Source organism: Carassius carassius, chromosome 34 (genome assembly GCF_963082965.1).
Source record: "Carassius carassius chromosome 34, fCarCar2.1, whole genome shotgun sequence".
NCBI classification, from domain to species: Eukaryota; Metazoa; Chordata; class Actinopteri; order Cypriniformes; family Cyprinidae; genus Carassius; species Carassius carassius.
In genome coordinates, this window is record NC_081788.1 from 26,535,201 (window position 1) to 26,559,047 (window position 23,847).

Sequence of the window (23,847 nt, forward strand, 5' to 3'; positions counted from 1 at the left end):
GAGCATGTCGAGTCAAATAACAGTTACAGGGTAACATACATGTCCACAGGCTTTGCAGTGATGCCGTCTTTTAGTAATAGAGTTGAAAGGCTCCTGACACTTCATGCACAGCGTGACCTCCTTCTCCCGGATTGGCGTGGGCGCTCGCTTTCCAAGCTCTGAGCAATTCTGAAAACAAAGAGCGGTCAGAGAATACTGCAGCAGCCGCAAAACATATTCAGAAAATTAACATGGGTTCAAATGTCACTGCTTCAGTGTTTAAAAAGTAGTATGATTTAAATTAAATGCCACTTGGTTTGATATTTTGTAAATTAATGTCATTACATACATTTTTAAGTGTGGCATCAAACAAATAATTTAGGTCTCTATATTATGTATTTATTCATATGAATCTGGGGTTTTCAAACATTTTGATGCCTCAGACGCCCAAATATGGCCATCCCTTTGTGAATTATAAATGCTATATATTTTCATCTACAAAAAAACATTCATACTGTGGAAATCACTTTAAATATGCATACAATATTATCTGGTAAATATTTTAATTATAAAGTATATATAATATACTTGCTATTAAGTTGGCATCTTTTTTTTTATTTGATTAGGATCATGATTTACAACCTGAGTTCAGAAACCATAAACAAATGATTTTTTTTTTTCATTAAAATACCTTTTTTTCAATGTATTATATTTTTAAACTAATTATATTATTTACTTACTCCGGATAGAGATTACGTTTTATTTTGACCATTAAAATCCGAATGAGGTCTGGATAAGGCTTTAGTGTTATTTTAGTATGATTTATATACTATTTACAGTATTTATCAATATTTTGAATTAGCTTTTAGTAATTTTAGTTTTTCAACTTTAAATTATTTATTTCCCTGGGTCGCCAATGCAACATTTCTATTTGAAGTTAAGCAAAAAAATTCTAATATAAATATAAAAATAATTTCATTTCATTCAAGTTTCATTTTAGCTATATTTTAATGAACCATTTTTTTTTTTTAAATAGTTGTACTTTTAGCTTTAGTCAACAACACTGTGAGTGATAAGATAAAAACTAACCGGAGAGTTTGGAGGAGTGAAGTCCTCCTCCCGAAACGAGCAGTTGTGCATCCGGAAGGTCTCCAGCGTCTGTTCATGTCTCTGTATAGTGGCCTGGATCGCCTGTGAGAAAGTGAACAACATTTGTTAATAATGTAAGCAGGAGTGTTACAGTCGAGGGATATGAGAACCTGTGATGTGATGAAGAAAAGCTTACCTGAATCCAATCTCTCTTCTCCTCTTCTGTCCTGTTGAAAAGAAAAAAAAAGCAAACATATGAAAAATGCCAAAAGCCGCACATACTACTCTTGTTTTCCAGTGGATGATATGCTTATCTTGGGTATTTTCTTCTAATGCCCAAAAGCTCAGACAACATTTCTGTGGTTTTCAATCAACCCCAGATCTGATTTTAAAAGCAGAAGAAGCACATTTCCTCAGCCGTACCTTGCTTGCAGTTCCAGTGAACGCTGTTTTCCGGAAACCAGAAATGTTCGTGGTACGTTCATGCTGCTGGTCTCCTTCAGCTGGGAAGCAACGCAGAGTGAATCAGCCATTTGATAACAGCAGATTTATTTTGAACATTATGCTGTAAACAAGATAAAAACACGCTGAACCTCCATCCCGTCTACATCAATCCGCGCTCGCACTCCAAACTTCTGTCCTATCAGCCTCAGTTTGGGGACACAGTACAACAACCTGTCATTGAACTTCAGAGAGAGACGAACAAAGTTAAACATGCATGATCTACCAACATTTTTACTAAGAAAAAAAGCTGATTTATGTCATTAATGTTTGTCTTTGACTTACCAGAATGAGGTATCTATCCTGTGATGTCCCGTTTTTGGCTGATAGTTTCAGGATGTGTCCCTCTTTGATGAGCTCATTAGTTGGGTTAACAATGTCCTCTTCTCCACCGAGCAACTCGTACACTTTCAACAGCTTTCTCATGCGCTCCTGAGGGACAAAACATTCACACATTTGTACAAACATCAAGTAATGGGCAACTTTCCCCACCAATATTTGCTCATATTATATTCATATATATATATATATATATATATATATATGTTATTTATAAAAAATATTTTAATATATACTTTTACAATAGAAAAATAAAAAAGACTGCCCTGTGAATGCTGTTTATGAAAAAAACTATATATATATATATATATATATATATATATATATATATACACACACACATGTTAATATAAATACAAGTAAAAATAATCTAAAAAAAAACCTACTTGAAATATATTTTCAAACACATGATGTATTATACATATCACTAAAGTATATATCACATTCAAGTATTACAATCAATATATATCATATTGTATTACATATATCCAGTGATGCAAAACTACTAGCTTTCTGAAATCATTTACAGCACATGATTCATGCAATTCATAACTGAATGTTACAAGCCAAGAAACGTTTTGTGCATTTGAAATATTAAGCATACGAATAAGAGTAAATGTGCATATTTTAAAATAAAATATTACTTGCTATAATCAAACTGAATATATTCTTGCTATATTCAAATCAAAATTAGAATTAGACTTTGTTATGGCATGGTTATGAGCTTGTTTTCAGTGATGATAAAAACCTTAGATTTGACGTTGTCTGTTTAAGGTCAGGTCTATTTGGAGGGAGGCGTCTCATGTCTCAAAATGTCGAAAATAAAAACATAAGCAATTAACAGATTCAAATGAGAGACTTTCAAAACAGACCTCACATTAAAGAGGCAAACAAGTTTAATTACAAAGGGATGTTAAGTAGCGGTGTTGCTTTTCACCCCAGACGGAGTGTGTGTGGTTCGTCTGAAGCGGCACTCACCATTTTCCTGATGGCAGCGTTTGAATGTTCTGCCGCTGTGGCGATCAGCTCCAGAGATTCTGTAAAGGATAAAGGACTCATTTTTCCATTTCACCTTTTATCTTGGCCTGTTAACCTTGCATGAATCTTTTCAATGCAATATTTCCAGGCACATGTACCAATGAAACAGAAAGTGGGCCGCTGCGGTCAGTGGAGGAGATAAGGCCCATTTGAGCGCTCCACTGCTCTGCACTCACTCTGAGCATCTTTGAAGTCGTCCGCGTCCTCTGGGAGGCGGTGAAGATAGTCTTTGAGCAGGAGCTCGTAGCGAGGGATCCTCTGCACTGGCTCCAACATGTGGTGCTGTAGGGTAAGATTCCCACACATCTCCTCTTTCTGCAAAACACACACAAAATCATGCAATGAGCAAAAATAAACCACGCACCAATCTATTTTCACAAACCCATCAAGAATATCTGCAAAGACAGACACCTTAAAGACAACATGAAGATAAAGTCCATTAGTTATCTGTGCACATAATTATTATATGTAAATGCTGTCATTAAATATATACATACATTATATATTATACGTTAAGTTTTATACTATAATAAAAATAAATATATATATTAGAGCTGTCAAATGATTAATCACGATTAATGGCATCCAAAATAAACGTTTCGTTTACTCAATATATGTGTGTACTGTGTATATTTATTATGTATATATAAAGACATACACATATAGTAAATATTTTATATACATGTTCAAATATATACATGTTTTATAAACATGTTCAAATTTATATTCATATAATTTATGTTATATATAAATATAATGTATAAATATGACATATTTTTCTTAAATATATATACATGCATGTGTTTGTATTTATATATATATATAATAAATATACACAGTACACACATATATTGAGTAAACGAAATGTTTATTTTGGATGCCATTAATCGCGATTAATCATTTGACAGCACTAATATATATATATATATATATATATATATATATATATATGTTTGTGTGTGTTAATGCATGCGATTTTTTATTTCAGGTAAATTCGTTAAAAATATTTTACGCAATTAATGCAGAGGTGGAGCTAGAGCCAACCCACTCACAACTGCAGCTTCCAACTCTTTTTTTTTCTTGACAAGAATTGCGTTCATTTATTTATCAAATGGGAGACTTTTCAGACACGCACCTCAGTAAAAAAAAAGATGGATCTCAAAATCATGCAGTCATTGTTGGAAAGGGGTCAAATATGCAAAAGATGCTGGAAAATCAAAGAATTTGTGGGACCTGAAGGATTTTTCTGAAGAACAGTGGGCAGTTTAACTGTTCAGGGATTTGTAAAAAAACTATCGCACACACACACACACACACACACACAAAAAACTGCTGTAACAACACAGTATTAAGAATCAAGCATATGTAAACTTTAGAATTTTAGAATATATAATATTTATATTTTAACTAAGTATATTATTAAAATACATCCTCAAGTCTCTATACTTTGCTCCCTAGGCATGTTTTTTCCAAACTTTAATTTAGAGTAATATTTAAAATTATAGGTTTGCTCAAATTCCTGAGCAATAGTTTTAAATATTTTACTTTTCCCAATGCAATCAAATCCTGCTGGAAGAAATCAAGTCTCTGCCTACTTTATTTTTCACTAAATGTTTAGTTTCACTGTGAAATACATCATGTTGCAAAAGTGAATGAATGCTCTTTCATGCTGTCTTTAACAATAACGCTAACTCCCAAAACACGGGCGAGCCCAATCCAGATGATTCATTGGTAGTGTAACCGGTGCGTGACATGCCTGATCTCCTTCCAGCAGTGCTGTGATCTCAGGCGCTGGGCGTTGACCCCTCTTAATATTCTCCACACAGTGGCAACCAGAGACGTTTGAAGTGCAGCACCAGGCCTGATTGTTGCGCCATTAGTATTCATCATAACCTACAACTCCCCAAAAACAGTCCCGCACCCACAGCGACTCTCTGTTTCATCTGACGCACTCTATTGTGGCTGAACTGTGGGAGCGCTCACCTTATTTTTAACATGAACGCTCTTGTCTCAGACTGTGAAGGTGAATTTGTTGGAGTGCACCTGGTGAAAAAGATTATTGTATGACTAACACACGCTCCGTTCACTCAGTCCACGGGTGTGAATTATGCAATGCTGTGTGCAATTAACACTCGTTATAAGAGTGAGGGAGTTGGGAAGACTTTCTCATATTCACACATTTCAGCTGAGAGTGTGATGCTCAACAGCACTTACCACATCCGACTTCCACTTCATGTTAATAGAAAACGATTTATGCCTTGACATTATCACAATTTGAATTTTAAAGAGAAATTTTATTGCAACTCCTACTGTCAGTTCATATTTCTATACTTGAAATGTCTTCAGCGCTCTGTTTTAAACTCTACTGAGCTGCAAGCATACTAGATACAAAGTTAATTACAAAAAGCCCACGTTAAGATACCTTATTTTAGCCTTAAATCAAATGCAGCATTGTTTGCATCCTTCCCAGATAAGGAAATAGCAGAATGCACTGCGATTAGATTAGTCATTTAAAAAAATATATAAAAGTTTGGATGCAATCAAGAGAAATGGTTTAATGTTTATACAATTTAGTTCAATGTTTGCTCTTATATTGCCCAAGTCTGCATTTACTTGATGAAAAACACAGTAGAAATAGCAATATTGTGAAATTTTAATAAATTAGTCTTCAGTGTCACATGATTGCTGATTTCCTGCTCAAAAACATTTATTATTATAATCAATGTTGAAAACTGTTTTTGTGGACACTGTCATCTACTTTACTTAGAAAGTTTAAAAGAACAGCATTTATTTGAAGATTATAAACATCTTTACTTTTACTTTTGATCAATTAAATGCATTCTTGCTGAATTAAAATTATAAAAAAATATAACTTCTGAATTGCAGTGTATGTTTTGTGCATATATAAATATATGAGAGACTTAAGGTCACCATTATTTTAATTATTACTGTATTCTCTTTACCTCATGAATATTTTATAATACAATATGCAGTTATGATGTAAAATAATAATTACTTTTAACAAGAATCATACTGATCCCAAACCTCTGAAAAATAGTACTGTATATCATCCAATATTTATGTATGATACAAATGTTTATTTAGACTTGTTTTCTGAAAAAATTAATCTAATGAAGTGAGTTATGCTTAAAAGCAAGAAAATATATCGGTCAGTGAGGTAGGAAAAAAAAGTACTGTGTTTTAAGTTTTAATTAAATTTTTTCTGACCCCACTGACAGATATTTTCTTATTTTAAGCATAAGCTTTATACATTTATCTGAAACCAAGACATAAGTCATTTTTCTTCTCAATTAAATGTACAGTATGTTGATTTCAGAATGTCTAGGAGAATGAGACACAAATACTAAGTAAGAATAATTTCTTTACTACTGCTACATACTGTATAGCATACATCAACTGATTGCTTGTATCATCGCAAAATATTTATGCATGATACAAAAAAAATGTCTTATTACAAAGCATCTTTAGTTTAGCACAAAGTGTTTAGATCCCAGTCTGGTACCTGGATATTGTGAATGATGGTTTTGAACTGAGAGGAGCGCTGCATCCAGGTGTTCACCAGCTCCATGGCCCGGTCAAAATTTTTCACATACTCGCCGTACATCTTCAGGAAAGGCGCCAGTTTCTGCAGGATGTCCCCGATGCGGGGGTTCAGATCCCTGAGGAGAGAGGCGGAAGTCAAGGTCTTCCCTTCCAAACCCTTCCCTTTCCAAAACTGGACTGTTTTATGGAAAAACATGTGTTGCATATGTCCTCTGAAATCAAACTCCATTGAAACTTTTCTAGTTATGTCCAAAAGAAAATTGATGTAAATCTCTAAAATCTGATTACATGAGCCACTGTAAAACAATAAAATAAATAAACCTTGTTAAATAGTCAAAGCCTTTAACAACACTTCAATTTAATACTCTATAATTTTCTGTTATGTTCCAACTCTACTATTTAAAATAACATCAAATATTTTTCAATGGGGTTATTAATAATTAACATGAACATATTTTTATGTAACTAGCTCTTTATATAAAGTTAATATATATATAAATATGTCCAAGTTTATTCACGTATACATAGTGTATACAGTATACACTGCTGTCAATATTTTTGTCTTGTTTTCCAGTACAAAAATACATTTACTTGAGAAACAAAATTTCTTCAGATATTGAGGTGTGTAGAATAAGTCTGAGTCTTGTTTTTTTGAAAAGTTAATCAAAAATGAAGTGAGCTTTTGCTTAAAGAATAAAAAAAAAATATCTTCCAGATGGGTAGGAAAAATAATCTGGTTTCCCTCTGAATGAAGTTTATTTTTCTTAACCCACTAGCAGATATCGTCCAGAAAATAAGACTTAATATCTTAAATGATTTTGCTTTTTAAGTAAACCTGTCTTGTATTTGTAGTGGAACATAAGACCAAAATATTATGTAAGAATCTTTTTTTTAATACTACTACAGACTATATGTGACCCTGAAACACAAAACCAGTCATATGGCTCAATTTCTTAAAATTGAGATTTATATACCATCTGAAAGCTAAATAAATAAGCTTTGTATTGTAGCCAAGATACATTTATTTGAATATCTGGAATCTGAAGGTGCCAAAAAATCTAAATACTGAGGAAAATCACCTTTAAAGTTGTCTAAATGAAGTTCTTAGCAATGCATATTATTAATGAAAAAATATGTTTTGATATATTTACAGTAGGAAATTTACAAATAATCTTCTTGGAACTTGATCTTTACTTAATATCCTAATGATTTTTGGCATAAAAGAAAAATCTATAATTTTGACCCATACAATGTTTTTTAGGCTACTGCTACAAATATACCCCAGAGACTTATGCATGCTTTTGTGCTCCAGGGTCACATATAGTATAACTCAGCTGCTTGATAGCTTGTATCATCACAGCAGTGTATTATCCCAGCTCTAATCTGCTAAAGGTGACTAAGGCATGAAGACATTGAGGTATAAACATTAACATCATGATTTTCTGTAAAGCTGCTTTCAAACAATGTGGATTGTGAAAAGTGCTATATACATAAATTTGACTTGACAGCAAGATTAGTACTCAACTCAACTCTCAACTCTACTTTATTTATAAAGCACTTTCAACGCCACAAGTGGAACCAAAGAGCTGGACAGAGAAAGGTAGAAGAGAAAATACAGAGAGAAAATAGAACATTAGAAACATTAACATTTTACCATAATAAAATCACTCTCACAGTCCCTTTCTTTCTTTCTTTCTTTCTTTCTCACCATTCCTCCATGCGTTTCTCCAGCGCGGGCAGCAGGAACTGCTGGTGGAAGCAGTAGATGGAGCAGATGTTGGAGAAGATGCCCATGACCACCTCACAGGGGAAGGAGCTGCGAGCTCGGGCCTCCTCCATCAGCTGGGCGCAGAACACCTGGTCCAGGAGGTGCAGTCTGGACACGTAAGCCTTCTCCGTATGCAGCAGCTCATTAGCAATGTTAAACACCCGCTGCTGGACTGACAGCTGCAAAACCAGAAAATGATGGCTGAATAATGAGTTTGAACACACCTGTCACAAGAAGCTGAAGTGCACAGTATAAGACTCATTCTGAAGTTTAGCTTTTGTCAAGATTTACTTCTAATAGTAAGAACATTTAAAAAAACATTCAAATGTAATAAAGTTATATTAATGAATTTATTTAATACTTTAGAAGCATGATAAACTGATCTTAATAAATTAAACATTTAGTGATTTAAAAAAAAGCTTATTTATATTGTTTACTTTTATATTTTAATATATATTTATTTAATAATATAAACCATTATAAATTGTATTTTATTATGCATTATAATTTTTATTATTCATAAAAATGAAATGAAAAAGAAAATAAATCAATTAATTAAATTAAATCAATTAAATTAAAATAAAAGCAAAATATAGACATATATTTAATAATATAATGTGTGTGTGAATTCACATATTAAAATATGTATTTTAATCAGGGTTTCTTGTAGCAAATTTGTAATTTATCCTTTAGAATTAAGCAAGCTGTATTTACAATATGTGAATAAGTCTTTGGTAATACCAAGGTATTTAAAAGTAAGATCAATTCATGATTAAATTATTTCATAATTTTCCCACCTTCTGAATAAAGTGTAGGTAAACAGGTAGAGTGTCTGAAGAAAACACACTTCTCACCTCAGTGGAGTCTTGTCGTTCAGCTTTAGGCAGAGGTTGTAGGGCCATGGGGTTCATCTCACTCTCGTCCCCGCTGCCCTCCTCCATATCACTGTCTCCCTCTGAGTCTCTGCCGCCCTCCACACCACTGGCCCCATCTCCTTCGGGCCCCTCGGCATAGCTGCAAGGAAGCCCGGGCCCTGGGCTGCAGGGGCAAATCTCCCTCTCGTCCCCAACAAAGCAGAGCTCCTCGCTGTGTGAGGGCGAGCTGATGCTGTCAATACCACTGTCTCTATTGGCCAGCTTCCCATCCATCTGTGACGGAGGGAGGGACAAGCATTCCGAGGGGATTTCTGATTGGTTGGCTGTAAGGTCCCTCGTTTCCATAGTGTCCAGCAGTTTATCAGAGGCACCATAGCCTGATTCCATAGAGAGACGCTTTTCTGAGCAGGAAGCCCCGAGTTCGCTGTCATCCTCCTCGGTTTCGTCCACCTCTTCTTCCTCCTCCTTTTCTTCTTTCTCGACCTCATCCTCAGCCAGCGGCGCTCCTAGTGGTTCCTGAAGGGACGTGCAGGGCAGGATGAACTCCGAGGGTGGAGGGCTAAAAGGCCCAGAAGCGGCCTGCTGTTCGGGGACCCGTGGGGTGCACATCACTCCCCCGGAGATATCTGGCACCACGATGATCTGCTCCCTAAAAAAAAAAAGAGAGATTAAAAAAAAAACCTTTATTCACATTGCATATGGCAAACATGTCTAAATATGTCTATAGAAATATTTAAAATAGATCACATTGTGAGCACTGTATTAAAATAATAAAATAAAAACGAAATAATACATTCAATTAAATAAAAAATATATATATAATACAATAAAATAAAATAAAAATTGACTTCGACTATCAATATCCTTAAGACAAATATTAACTTTAGAAACAAATCTGCTAAAAAAAATATATTAACATTTGTTTTCACTTCTTTACAATTCTTCTTCCCAAGCAATACTTTACTAAATAAATAAAAAATATATTTTGTTTAAATAATTTGTTTAAAAAATAGGCACTTTCTTTAAAAAAGTCTTAATGTCTTATGCAATTCTTCTCAAGTACATATTGCTTTACCTTAAATTTAAAGCCAAAGTAAATGAAAAGCTTAATTTAGTAAGATTTACGCTTAAAAAAAGAAACTCTAGAAAAATTTCAAAAAAAAAAAAATCTGCTTCTCAAGTACATACTGTTTTGAGGATTTTTTTAATATATTTTACTAGAAAAACATGTAAAAAACATTCAGTCAAATATATTGATTAATAAATAGATCAGTAGTTATGAATAATAATCTAAAAAGCGGCTCCAGTGACAAGCGTTTGACTGACGGTGATCTCTCACCTCTCAAACTTCTCAATGAGCGAGAGGACACAAGTCGGGGAGGAGCTTCCCTCTGCTCTCGGTAAGGTGGCGTGTGATTGGCGGGGGTCGGCGGGGAGTGGGCGGGAGGGTGGAGGTGGGAGTGGTTTATCCGGGGGGCGTGGCCTTCGAGCACTCTGCTGCTGTAGATGAGGGGGTTTCGGGGGCACTGAACGAGACAAAATCAATCCTCAATCAATACAGTGAGACTGGTGCACAATCACATGACCGCATGATAGACACACACCGATATTAAATTGGAACAACAGGGTAGAATAACAAGTACATATATATATATATATATATATATATATATATATATATATATATATATATAATATTTTAAATGATCCATGAGGTCAAAGAGAATTCAGTAAACATAAAAATAATGTTGATGTCAATTTCATTTCAAGGTTTGCGTATATTTAAATATGAACATAGACTACCATTCAAAAGATTATTTTTTTTACTTTTTGCTATGAACTTAAATTAATAATTTTATTAATTTAATAAACAGTAAAGACTTTTACACAGTTACCAAAAATAGATTTTCAAAAAAAAAAAACTTATCAGAAGGATAATATAACACTGAAGGAGTAATGATGCTGACAATTCAGCTTTGCATCACAAGAATAAATTGCATTTGAAATATATTAAAATAAAAACTGTTATTTCAAATAATAATTTCAAGTAATAATATTTCAGTGTTTGTACTGTACTTTTGATCGTTTGTACTGTATTTTTGATCAAGCAAATGCTTGGTGAACATAAGACACTTAGCAAAAATATTACAAAATCTTGCCAACCACAAGCAGGCATATGTACTTATTTAAGTCAACAACAAATTTACAGCCATTCCTCAAACAAAGCTATTTAACAGCTTCAGAAGACTTGAAATATGGCATAAAAGTTGCCTTTTTGTAATTTTTAGAGCTTGTTCACGGTTTTTGTGAATTGTATAGAAACAAAAAGCTTGGACATTCTTCAAAATATTTAATTTTGTGTCATATTGGTGAGTAAATGATGATAGAAGTTTAATTTGTGGTTGAGCTATCCCTTTAAATGTACCTTGAGGCTTTGGCCCAGGTAAAGGTGGGCGTGTTTTAGTGGGTGGAGGCGGGACGTCCTGAGGTCCGTCCTCACTTGTGCCATTGCAGTGCTGTGTTTCCAGGGGTCCAGGGTCAGAGCAGAGGCGCTGTGGGGTCTCATGGGCTCCGAGGCAGGGGCCTGGCTCAAGGGACAGACTCTTGGTTAGCAGCTGTGGACTGGTGGATGATGGGCCTGACAGAAAGAGAGAGTGCAGACTCACATTGATTTGGAGAGTAAAGGGAATCTGAATAAAGGGAAGAAACCATGGCTGATGTTCTTTATCAGTTACAGCCAATAACTTGTTATTGGCTCCATTTGAGTTGGTTTTGGCCAAAATGAGACTTGTTTTTAAATTTTGAAATACACCACTCTCTCTTTCATAGCCAGAGCTTTGTGATTTAACAGCAGCATGTACACAATACAGTGTGTTCCCATCAGGGTCATAAATGTGAATAAAATTGGCTTTGGCAAGAAAATGAAACAGTTACTTGTAAGCAATGTGAGTCATTGCAAACGATCGACCAAAACAGTCACAATTCCTGCATTTCCTAACAACTTTTAACATCAGAAGATTTTGTAGGATAATGAAAGTTTTTCTCCAGTACAACATGGGAATGAAGCCACTACAACCATGAGAAAAAAATATATAAGAAACAAAAACCTGATGTGCTTATTTTCAGTTTTACAGAGAGACAGACTGATTAATATTAAGTGCCATAATGATCCATGTTGTTTGAAAGTTTGAGGTCAGTACGTTTTAATGTTTTTAAAAGAAGTCTCTAATTGCTCACCAAGACTGGATTTTGCAATGCAAAAATTCAACCCACTGTCATTTAAAAAGTAAAAACTGTTTCATCATTGCAAGCATGATAATCTCAGACAGCAAACACTTTAAGTATCAACAACAGAGAAGAAAACGTTGGGCAAATTTAATTCAGTCTAATTTAATGGAGCCGGCTGGGCGTAATGGATTTCAGTTTGACTGAGGAATATGTTTGAATGCCAGAGATCATAAATGTACAAAACGTTTTCACACAAATCACCTCTGGCTCAACAAATTGCGAGTCCAGATCCAGTGATAAGTCCAAGTATATATACTTCACATTAGTCTTGGGCTTCAATTACACACTTCGTTTGTGCTGACACAATGTGAACATGACATCAAACTGTGTAGAGAGACTTCTGGGTAAATAGGGAGAGCGGTTGAGTGCTCTGTGCCCGTGTTGGGCCATCGTGTGTTAAGTAGGTCAGTGTGTTAAAGTGCCAGTCTGTGTATATTTGCCTGCTCAGCTCGATCATTGTAACACGTCATAAGTTCGGATCTAGTGACATAAAATTCACAGGCTACAAACATTGCACATGAAAGTACGATTTGAAGGGATTTAATATCACAATGAGCAAGGACAGGAAAAAATCTTGTAGGAATTTCTTAAAGTGGTACAGTCGGGTCAGATGGTCAGCAGACCCGCCGTCTAGATGATGTTGCCATTTTAAAAAAAGCTTGTCCGTCCCCCTACAAAGAGTTAATTGGTTCCATATGGTGATACTCATACCAGCTAGTGAAGGCAGGGGTCTGAAATGACTTCCATATGCTCCACCAAAATTACTTAAAGGTGAAGAAAGACTAGAGAGGGAGAAAACCAGAGTTATCCTAGCCGCAGATTTGGATTCGCAGCACATGTTGTTTTTCCCATGTGCTCTGGAGTTCCTGTAAGGGAAAGGGATGTGTGCTGTGACCTACAAGCCTGTTTAAGTTTGATGTATTAAATATGTATCAAAAGAACAGGCCCATCCAAAACACAATATAATGTTTTTCTAATTAACCTTTAAAATTAAGCCTTTTTTCTGTTATTACAAATAGCAGGATTATACTATGTGTCATGAAGCAGCACAGGTACACGAAGGTTGAGGTATTTATTAAAGGGGTAATCCACAAAGTCAAAAACAGGTTAAGGTCATAACACAGGCAATCAGTCCAAACAATAGCAACAGGGCAAAAACGCAGGCAACGGGTGATCCGAACAGGCAGAGAAACAAAACTAGGACTCAAGACACAGGAGAATCAGAAAAGAGACTATTAAAAAACAATGCAGACAGAGAGTATACAGGGTGAGCTAACAATGCTAATGTTAGCTCACCCTGAGCACTCCAGCTGGGATGGTGATTGTGACACTGTGTTTTATAGTCGATATGTATTCTGGGTGGCAGTTATATATATAATTTAGATACTTATAAGTTTTTTTTTTTCTTATTTAGAATTAATTTTTTAATTTTGTTAAAGTTTAGAAATTGTAATAATTGTTTTTGTAATTTTTATTCGATTTTTAAAATGTCTATATATTCTTTCTCATTTTTTTTACTTTTAGTTATTTCAGTACATCAAGTTGTATGTGAAAATGAGAAATGTTGCAATTAGCTGGAATTAAATTAAAACTTTTTTTTTTCAGTTCATATTTATTTCAAATTACAAAAATAAACTGAATCATAAAACAATATATACAGTACTACAGTTTATTAAATGCAATTATTCAAGTACTACAATTACTATAATAAGAAAATTATATTTCAGTCTTTCTACTTCAAAATGTAATGTTTAATTAAATGTTACTTGTCAGTTTTTTGTAATTATTAGTTAAATAGTTTAATTGCATCCTTGCAAAATTTAAATGTTACTATCTGTCAGTGGAAAATTGTTCGTCTAGATGCTTAGAAAAGAAAAAAATCATATTGACATACATGAAGTGTAATACTTAGTGTAATCAGTTTGTTCAGATACATAACCCATATATGAGCAATGATGCCACTATAGTTAGTTTTGCTTAGCTTAATGCTAATTATACAAGCTCATTGCCCAAAATAACAATTGAATACTGAAATTAACAGAGATAAACCCAGAAACACACTGTTAAATTTTTTATTCAAAAAGAACCTAACTAGTTTCTCACATGGTCTGTGAAACAGACTTCTTTTTCCATAGCAGACAGAAAAAAAATATTTCCATTTACAGGCACAAAGCCTAAAGTCAACCGAGGCACAAAGTCATCAAGACATCTAAACAGACGGGAAAATTCTTCCTGTATGGCCAAAAGCGTGCATTTGAATGAATACTGGCATTGCATGCTCATTCTACAAACTGAAAGCCATCATTGTACTTGTACCTTACATGTGCAATGACAATAAAGTTGAATCTAATCTAATCTAATCATAAATAAAGCACTGCTGAAATACGCTTCATACAGGCGCCTTCTCTTCTGAGAAGTTTACTTCTGACTGACTGATATTCTCATGCTCCATTTCTCCTGAAGGCAGAAAGTGAAGACAGGGGCTTTTAGGACCATGAAGATAAAGCAGAGACACATACCGGAGTAAAAATATGTGCTACTGCTCTTCAATTCAGAGATTTAAGATTAATCCTTGACATGCTTTGGCAGCAGTTTATTAAAGGAATACTTCACCTCCAGTTCTGTCTTCACCCCCGTGTCACTTCTAATCCATATAAAAAAGAGAAGTTACGGCACTTTTGCTGAACTATTGCAGAACCATATATTACAATCATGTAACCAATCCCATAAACATCAAGATCAGGCTTCTCATATCATTAGCAATGTATTTTGACAAGAGGATGTTGATTTTTTACAATTAATAACCCTATATTAGCTTTTTGATAAAGTAGTCAATCCAATGATATCAATTACATTATGTTTCTGATGTTATAGAGAGCAATACATAAAATGCATTACCATTCTAATACATGGACTTGTAGAGTAGAAACTCCTGTATAATTCACTTTCCCTCTTCTACGGAATCAGCTTCTGGTTCAAACATACAGGTCCTTCTCAAAAAATTAGCATATTGTGATAAAGTTCATTATTTTCCATAATGTAATGATAAAAATTAAACTTTCATATATTTTAGATTCATTGCACACCAACTGAAATATTTCAGGTCTTTTATTGTTTTAATACTGATGATTTTGGCATACAGCTCATGAAAACCCAAAATTCCTATCTCAAAAAATTAGCATATTTCATCCGACCAATAAAGGAAAAGTGTTTTTAATACAAAAAAAAGTCAACCTTCAAATAATTATGTTCAGTTATGCACTCAATACTTGGTCGGGAATCCTTTTGCAGAAATGACTGCTTCAATGCGGCGTGGCATGGAGGCAATCAGCCTGTGGCACTGCTGAGGTGTTATGGAGGCCCAGAATGCTTCGATAGTGGCCTTAAGCTCATCCAGAGTGTTGGGTCTTGCGTCTCTCAACTTTCTCTTCACAATATCCCACAGATTCTCTATGGGGTTCAGGTCAGGAGAGTTGGCAGGTCAATTGAGCACAGTAATACCATGGTCAGTAACCATTTACCAGTGGTTTTGGCACTGTGAGCAGGTGCCAGGTCGTGCTGAAAAACGAAATTATCATCTCCATAAAGCTTTTCAGCAGATGGAAGCATGAAGTGCTCCAAAATCTCCTGATAACTAGCTGCATTGACCTTGCCCTTGATAAAACACAGTGGACCAACAGCAGCAGCTGACATGGCACCCCAGACCATCACTGACTGTGGGTACTTGACACTGGACTTCAGGCATTTTGGCATTTCCTTCTACCCAGTCTTCCTCCAGACTCTGACACCTTGATTTCCGAATGACATGCAAAATTTGCTTTTCATCCGAAAAAAGTACTTTGGACCACTGAGCAACAGTCCAGTGCTGCTTCTCTGTAGCCCATTTCCTGCACACGCCTGTGCACGGTGGCTCTGGATGTTTCTACTCCAGACTCAGTCCACTGCTTCCGCAGGTCCCCCAAGGTCTGGAATCGGTCCTTCTCCACAATCTTCCTCAGGGTCCGGTCACCTCTTCTCGTTGTGCAGCGTTTTTTGCCACACTTTTTCCTTCCCACAGACTTCCCACTGAGGTGCCTTGATACAGCACTCTGGGAAAAGCCTATTCGTTCAGAAATTTCTTTCTGTGTCTTACCCTCTCGCTTGAGGGTGTCAATGATGGCCTTCTGGACAGCAGTCAGGTCGGCAGTCTTACCCATGATTGCGGTTTTGAGTAATGAACCAGGCTGAGAGTTTTTAAAAGCCTCAGGAATCTTTTGCAGGTGTTTAGAGTTAATTAGTTGATTCAGATGATTAGGTTAATAGCTCGTTTAGAGAACCTTTTCATGATATGCTAATTTTTTGAGATAGGAATTTTGGGTTTTCATGAGCTGTATGCCAAAATCATCAGTATTAAAACAATACAAGACCTGAAATATTTCAGTTGGTGTGCAATGAAGCTAAAATATATGAAAGTTTAATTTTTATCATTACATTATGGAAAATAATGAACTTTATCACAATATGCAAATTTTTTGAGAAGGACCTGTACATGGCTGAATTAATCGAGTATTACAGCTTGCCACTGTGTCAGCTGCTGTGATTGAGTGGAGGCGGGGGCTAATTTGCATATTCATGAATCTGCCTATATGCTAAATGAGGTTATTTTTTTAAGCCATTTTTAGGCATGCAGAAATTACTTTCACAGGAAAAAATGCTTAAATATGCCATTTTGATTACCAGTTTGATCAGTAGATGAATTTTATGAGATAAAATGAGTAACTTCACATGAACCATATATGAGCCAATATCACATAAGCAAGGGTGCTGTTTTTCCAGAATATCAGCACAATCGCAAATGTTATATTGAGATTTTACATTTACAAGTTAACATTGTGAGCTACATTTTAAACATTAATATTGTCTTTTTTGTACTATTTGTCCACAGCTGCATTAAACAGCCTTTTTAAATAGACCTAAACACCACTTTGGAGGCAACTTCTGCAGTGCAAAGATGGATTTGGTTGATACCAATTTTATGTGACTGGTATTATTGTCTTTTCACTGTCTGAATTGATTTATTAAATGTAAGAATCATTTTTATGACATACAAAATAATGCATACTTCTAAGGTAAAAAAAATTCCATTATAAATGTAAAAGATCCTGTGGAAATCAGTTCAAGGGGGCAAATATTGCCTCGTAGTGGATCGTATTGGACTCAGAGTTAATTTCTGTCACTGCTGTAAACTAACACCACACATACATGAAAAATATGAAAAGCTTCAGTATAGTCAGCTGTCCATGACAGGCCTAAACCAATCCAGGTACACTGCAAAAATGATTTTCCAAAATTGTAAATAAAATATTTAAATGTTTTAAAAGAAAATACTTTAGACTTTCTACTTCCAAATTTTACATTTAATTCAAATGTGTTACTTGCCGTTTCTGAGCAAAAATGGTTTCACTACCATTTTTTGTCAGTGTACCAGCACAAAAACACATTCTGCTAAATATTGTCTAATGATTGTTATCATCAATATCACAGATATCATTTTGTGTCAGTATCGCACACACATCATATAGCTTTTGAAACAACATAGGATGACTAAATGACAGAATTTCCATATTTTTGTTTAACATACCTTTAAGACACTCAATTCCAATGAAAGGTTCGTGTCACGGAGGTCTGTAAGCATCATCTGAACTACCCATGATTCAATAGAACATCTGCCTCACCAGCTTCCCTAACAAAACCACTTTAAAGATATTCACAACCAGATTTACTATTGACTGTAGCAGTTTGCATTTCAATGAGAACCCGTGGGTTCACTTCGAAAGGATTCCAATCATAAACCGAAAGTTCCAAGTATGTGATTTTACGGTCACAACTGAACCTAAAAGAAACTGCTAACCTGGCTAAAACCAAAGGAAAACATTGCAAGGTCATTCTCTGAGTGTGAAATCAGGACATCAGCGCACACCTCGTGCATAAGCAAACAGGATGTACCTGCACCTGCACTGTAAGGAAGTGACTATTAAAGACATTCAGGTCCCAGGTCAAATTCTTCTCCTAAATGGTGCCAAGAGGCCTGTAAAATATGAGCTGTGGTCTGGTGTAGACAGGTGGAGGTACTGCTGGCAAGGCACTGAGGCACAGAGGACTTGTGTTTGACAACCTCTGCAGAAATCTCCACCCCATGGGTCTGATATCAGGGTATTGGCTATATCTTCACAATTCAGATTGATGTCTACACTATAAAACCTCACAGAAACACTCTTATTTGAATGATGACGGACTTCGCAGCTTGTCAGACACATATTGGCTTTTCAGACTGGTGAAAAAAAAGCTACACTGAAATAAAAATAGTGTAGAAACAATTTGAACTTAAATTGCTAGTTAATTTCACAATGAATAATAAAAAAGTCATTGTTTACAAGTAACACTGAATTAAATGTGACATTTTTGAAGTAGAAAAACTATTTTTTACAGTATATATACACAATATTCAAACCAAGTGGTTTCCTTCTAAATTATTTACTACTGTTTGGGGTCACCATGATTTTTTTTATAATCATTATTTTGGAAGACATTAATACTTTTATTCAGCAAAGATGCAATAAATTAATCAGAAGTGAAAGTTAAAACATTTATAATGTTACAAAACATTTCTATTTTAAATAAATGTTCTTTTTGAATTTTCTATTAATCAAAGGAACCTGGAAAATTTATAATACTGAAAATAATAAAAAAGAAAAGTTTTTTTTAATTAAATCAGCATATCAGAATGATTTCTGAAGGATCATGTGACATAATTATGCTAATTATGCTGAAAATACATTCAATTAAAAAAAAATCACATTTAATTCTACGTGTTACTTTTAATTTCTTTGTAATTATTTGTTAATTTAATTTACTATCAATTTCTGAGTGAAAATTGTTCCAAGTAAATCCTACCTACACCAATTTTCTTGGTCTGTGGTCTTCTATGCCTATGTTTTGGAACAAAGATAAAATAGGACGCTTGTGGTTAGAGATGTCAGTCTGTGATGTCTATAGATTAGGGCTTCCTCATGTAACAATAACATGACCAGTCAGAATCTGATCTGTCAGTCAGCTCAGGATCAATAAGACATTTAAAACCACATCACTTTGCTGATTCATCATCTTCTGTGACTTTTCATGAATATTTCATGAGCTCGCCGATATGGAATGGAAACAGGCTCCTCAGAAACGCTAGACATCAGTTTTAATACTCATCTCAACATGCAGAGAATATAAAGAGTAACAGCAAGCATCAGACCACTGCAGCTACAGAAAGAAAAAACTTTTTCTTTTATAAAATCTATTCCACCGTGAGCTGAGGGGTGTGTTGAAACAGAAGGACTATTTTTATCCTGATCAGAAGCATGTGCACTGACAGGACAGTCAGCACGCAGATGCTACACACAATCCAAGCCTCAGTGAAGATTTGCTCTCATCTAAACAAGGCCAAGACACAAGTGAGGATGACACTGCATAACAATGAACAGCCTGTGAAGCAGACAAACAAGTCTTTATCACAGCACCTGAAAACCTGTCCAAAAATCTGCAGGGAAACATAACTGGAATCTTTGGAAGGTTTAAAGCAAGACATCACAGGTGAAGAGGGTAAACATTGTGCTAAAAGATATCACCATACTTCCCCAGTTGATTGATTAAGACTTGTTTTGTAAGGACTTTTTTGTATTACAAATGTTCTGAAATGTTATGTTTGAATATGTTAATTAGCAATGTCTAATTAAATATGCACTAATTTTATCAGTCAATGCACTGTATGAAGGCCACTATAAGTTTTCAGGGAAATACTTGCGATGCATAAAGTTTCAGAAGATGCACTTGAATGTAGTTTATTCATTTCCGAATTGCAGCAGTCCGAAAGAACGCATCACTAATATTTGATTTTTTAAATATCAGATTGTCAGCTCATCAATTTGAATGTATTTGAAGAACAGAAATCTGAAGATTGCATGCATAGAGACAGGAATTCAGAATATAGATATGAATAAAACTGAATAGTTTAGTGTATGCAAGTGCTACGGAAGTGGAGATATCTGACTCAGTGAAGGAGAAACAACTCACAGTCTTTAAAGATATGTAGTGTAATTGAAATCTACAGAAGCAAATATACGGAACAAAATTATAAATGCAACACTTTTGTTTTTGTCCCCATTTTTCATGAGCTGAACTCAAAGATCTAAGACTTTTTCTATGTACAGTGAGCACTTCTCCTGTGCAGAGATAATCCTTCCACCTCACATGTGTGGCGTATCAAGATGCTGGTTAGACAGCATGATTATTGCACAGGTGTGCCTTAGGCTGGCCACAATAAAAGGCCATTCTAAAATGTGCAGTTTTACTGTATTGGGGGGTCAGGGGGGGTCCGGAAACTAGTCAGTATCTGATGTGAACCATTTGCAACACAACTACTTTGCATAGAGTTGAACACGCTGTCGTATACGCCGCTCCAGAGCATCCCAAACATGCTCAATGGGTGACATGTCCGGTGAGTATGCTGGCCATGCAAGAACTGGGATGTTTCAGCTTCCAGGAATTTTGTCCAGATCCTTGCAACATGAGGCCGTGCATTACCATGCTGCAACATGAGGTGATGGCCGTGGATAATGGCACAACAATGGGCCTCAGGATCTCATCACGGTATCTCTGTGCATTCAAAATGCCTTCAATAAAATGCACCTTATTGTCCATAACATACGCCTGCTTAAAATGCTCACTCAAGATTAATTTGTTTCTTTATTAGAACGGACTTTAAGAAATTTACCATTACAACACTTGCTCACCAATGGATCCTCTGCAGTGAATGGGTGCCGTCAGGATGAGAGTCCAAACAGCTGATAAATACATCACAATAATTCACAAGTATTCCACACCACTCCAGTCCATCAATTAATGTCTCGTTAAGTGAAAAGATTTGTGTTTGTAAGAAAGAAATCCATAATTAAGGCGTTTTAACTTTAAACCATTGCTTCTGGCCAAAAAAGTCCTGTTGTCCTCATATCAAAATCCATCAGCATATTAGTTTAGAATTGGTTTGGATTATTTTTTCACTTGTAAACTGTGCTTGATCTGTGCATATTTCTCTCATGATTCAGAGGAGGTGACTTTTTTACTGAAGAAAGCTATTTTATGGATAGAAGACTTATTTTTTAGCTGGAAGCAACGGTTTAAAGCTAAAAACATCTTGATGATGGATTTGTTTCTTACAAACATGCAGTTTTTCACTTCACAAGACATTGATTGATGGAGTGTTGTGGATTACTTGAATTAATTGTGAAGATTTTCAGCTGTTTGGACTCTCATTCTGACGGCACCCATTCACTGCAGAGGATCCGTTGGTAAGAAAGTGATGTCATACTGAATTTCTCCAAATCTCCATATACATCTCGGATGGCCTGTATGCGAATACAGTTTCTAAAGTTTACATTTTTGGTGAACTATTCCTTTAAGAAAACTACTGCAGTCAGAACTACAGATGCTTAAATACTCTATTATGTGGCCCACTGAAGGTGGTCAATAATGTAGATTAAACCAGGCATAGACATCTGTGCCTCTAAAGGCTCCGTTAATGGGTCAGACATCAGCAAAACACTGCACGCATCTGCCACCCAATCTCCTATATAAATCTAAACAAATCCACACATCAATCAATGCACTGCATGAAGAAGCCACTACAACACCAGTGCATGAAAGTTAATAGTGTTTTCAGAGAAATACTTGCGATGCCGAAAGTTTCAGAAGCTGCACTTGAATATAGTTCATTAATTTCCGAAATGCAGCAGTATGAAGGAACGCATCGCTGAAATGGATACTGTAGTCAGGCACACCCACTCTATGGTGAGTTGACAGCCAACAGGCATTGTTTTGATGTATCATACAGTGCCTTTTGATTTTTAAAATAACAGATTGTCAGCTCATCAGGCATGGTATGATGAAACCGACATTGCACTGGCATAGCCAGTCCCTGACAACAACATGGAAACACAAACAAACACACCTAAAGTGCACTAATGATGGCAGGTGCATGCTGTCTCTGCATCGTCAAAATAACCTTCAAAAGGCATGCATACTGCAAACACAGGGGAAGCCAACAGCAGTAGTAGTGTCCTGCACACACATGCACGTCTACATGTCAGGCTTCACTAGATGTCTCCCTACATCCATGTGCAGCAGTAATGATGCACCAGTCTGTAAAATGAAGGTGAAGCACCAGCGATATTTCACAGACAATTCAAAATGTGCATGAAGGTGTGATTTATCATGTGCACAGGAAAGGTGCATGTCATTAATTTTACTCCATTGCATATAAAGCCCATCCCCCTCCACCAAAAATAATTAAAAAATCTGGATCAAAGCATAAACATTTAATCCAAACCCAAAATACACATTTTGTGAAAATGCATGATAAAAATAATCAAACGCCAATACAAATTATGCAAAAAAAGACGATGGTGAATACACGCACTTTACATACTGACACAGTGAACTATAGAACATGCATGTATAAAATTCCCACATGATGGTGTGTATATGATGCTGCAGATGAGCAAACATACAACACTGCATATGATTAAACTACAGTTATTAACACAATTTCGTTATTAAAACACACATTAAGCTTTAATATGTCGAAATAAAATATGAAATACAAAAAAAAGCTTCTTACCCCGGAGCACACTGGTTTTATCCATGTACATCGCGCAGCAAAATACGAAACCAGTCATTAAAATACAGAACGGGGAGACACAATCCCCCCCAGTTGCTCAAAGATGAAATAAAGATCCAATAGATGCAGTTAATGGTAAATAAACGCAAACCCGGTTGCTCCTCCAGTCTACCGGCGAACGATCTAAGGCGCGAGGAGCGTCTGCGCTCTCACGCGCATCTCCAGCGCCTCGAGACCACGCGTTTACTACACAAACCCGCCGCAGAAATAAAGCTAATCACACCAAAACGACGCTAAAACCAACATATAAGAGGTTTGTGCATCGGTGGCCATGATGACACCGAAAATGCGGATACAATAAGGAAATAAAGTGCACCCTCGCGCCCCCCACCCCTCTCCGACTGCCCTGACACATACACACACCCGGTCCCTCCTCCCATCACCATCCTCAGCTCTGTTTCCTTGACAACAGTTTAGAGGGTTTAGTTTGGACTGTGTGTATATTATGATACCGATTGTCATTCAAATAATAATAATACATTTTTTTCAATTATTTGCGTCCCTGAGTGTATATTCTATATATATTCTACATACTTGCAAAAAGTGGGTTGACAACGAACGCTCTTCCACAGTATATTAGGCCTACATTTACATCACACTTATTCATTTGGTAAAATTATTTTATCCAAGGCAACTCACAGTAAATT

The 23,847-nt window shown here is 35.6% G+C and overlaps 1 protein-coding gene across 4 annotated transcripts in view; it reads right to left on the bottom strand.

Annotated features, from left to right (window-relative positions):
- fgd1 (FYVE, RhoGEF and PH domain containing 1) overlaps positions 1-23,847 on the bottom strand; it is a 45,475-nt gene that overhangs the window by 5,838 nt on the left and 15,790 nt on the right. Inside the window, exons 1-14 of one of the 4 annotated variants that reach the window (XM_059523292.1) lie at positions 23,141-23,540; positions 11,579-11,737; positions 10,493-10,679; positions 9,133-9,802; positions 8,219-8,457; positions 6,470-6,626; positions 3,123-3,261; positions 2,887-2,945; positions 1,855-2,001; positions 1,662-1,754; positions 1,492-1,571; positions 1,265-1,295; positions 1,069-1,170; positions 40-168 (exon numbers count right to left, since the gene is read on the bottom strand). In XM_059523292.1, coding sequence (XP_059379275.1) covers positions 40-168; positions 1,069-1,170; positions 1,265-1,295; positions 1,492-1,571; positions 1,662-1,754; positions 1,855-2,001; positions 2,887-2,945; positions 3,123-3,261; positions 6,470-6,626; positions 8,219-8,457; positions 9,133-9,802; positions 10,493-10,679; positions 11,579-11,737; positions 23,141-23,198 — 2,250 coding nt within the window. In that variant the 5' untranslated portion in view covers positions 23,199-23,540. Of the gene's footprint in view, positions 1-39; positions 169-1,068; positions 1,171-1,264; positions 1,296-1,491; positions 1,572-1,661; positions 1,755-1,854; positions 2,002-2,886; positions 2,946-3,122; positions 3,262-6,469; positions 6,627-8,218; positions 8,458-9,132; positions 9,803-10,492; positions 10,680-11,578; positions 11,792-23,140; positions 23,541-23,847 lie in introns of those variants that run through there. The other 3 variants (XM_059523291.1, XM_059523289.1, XM_059523290.1) reach the window with 3 other exon arrangements.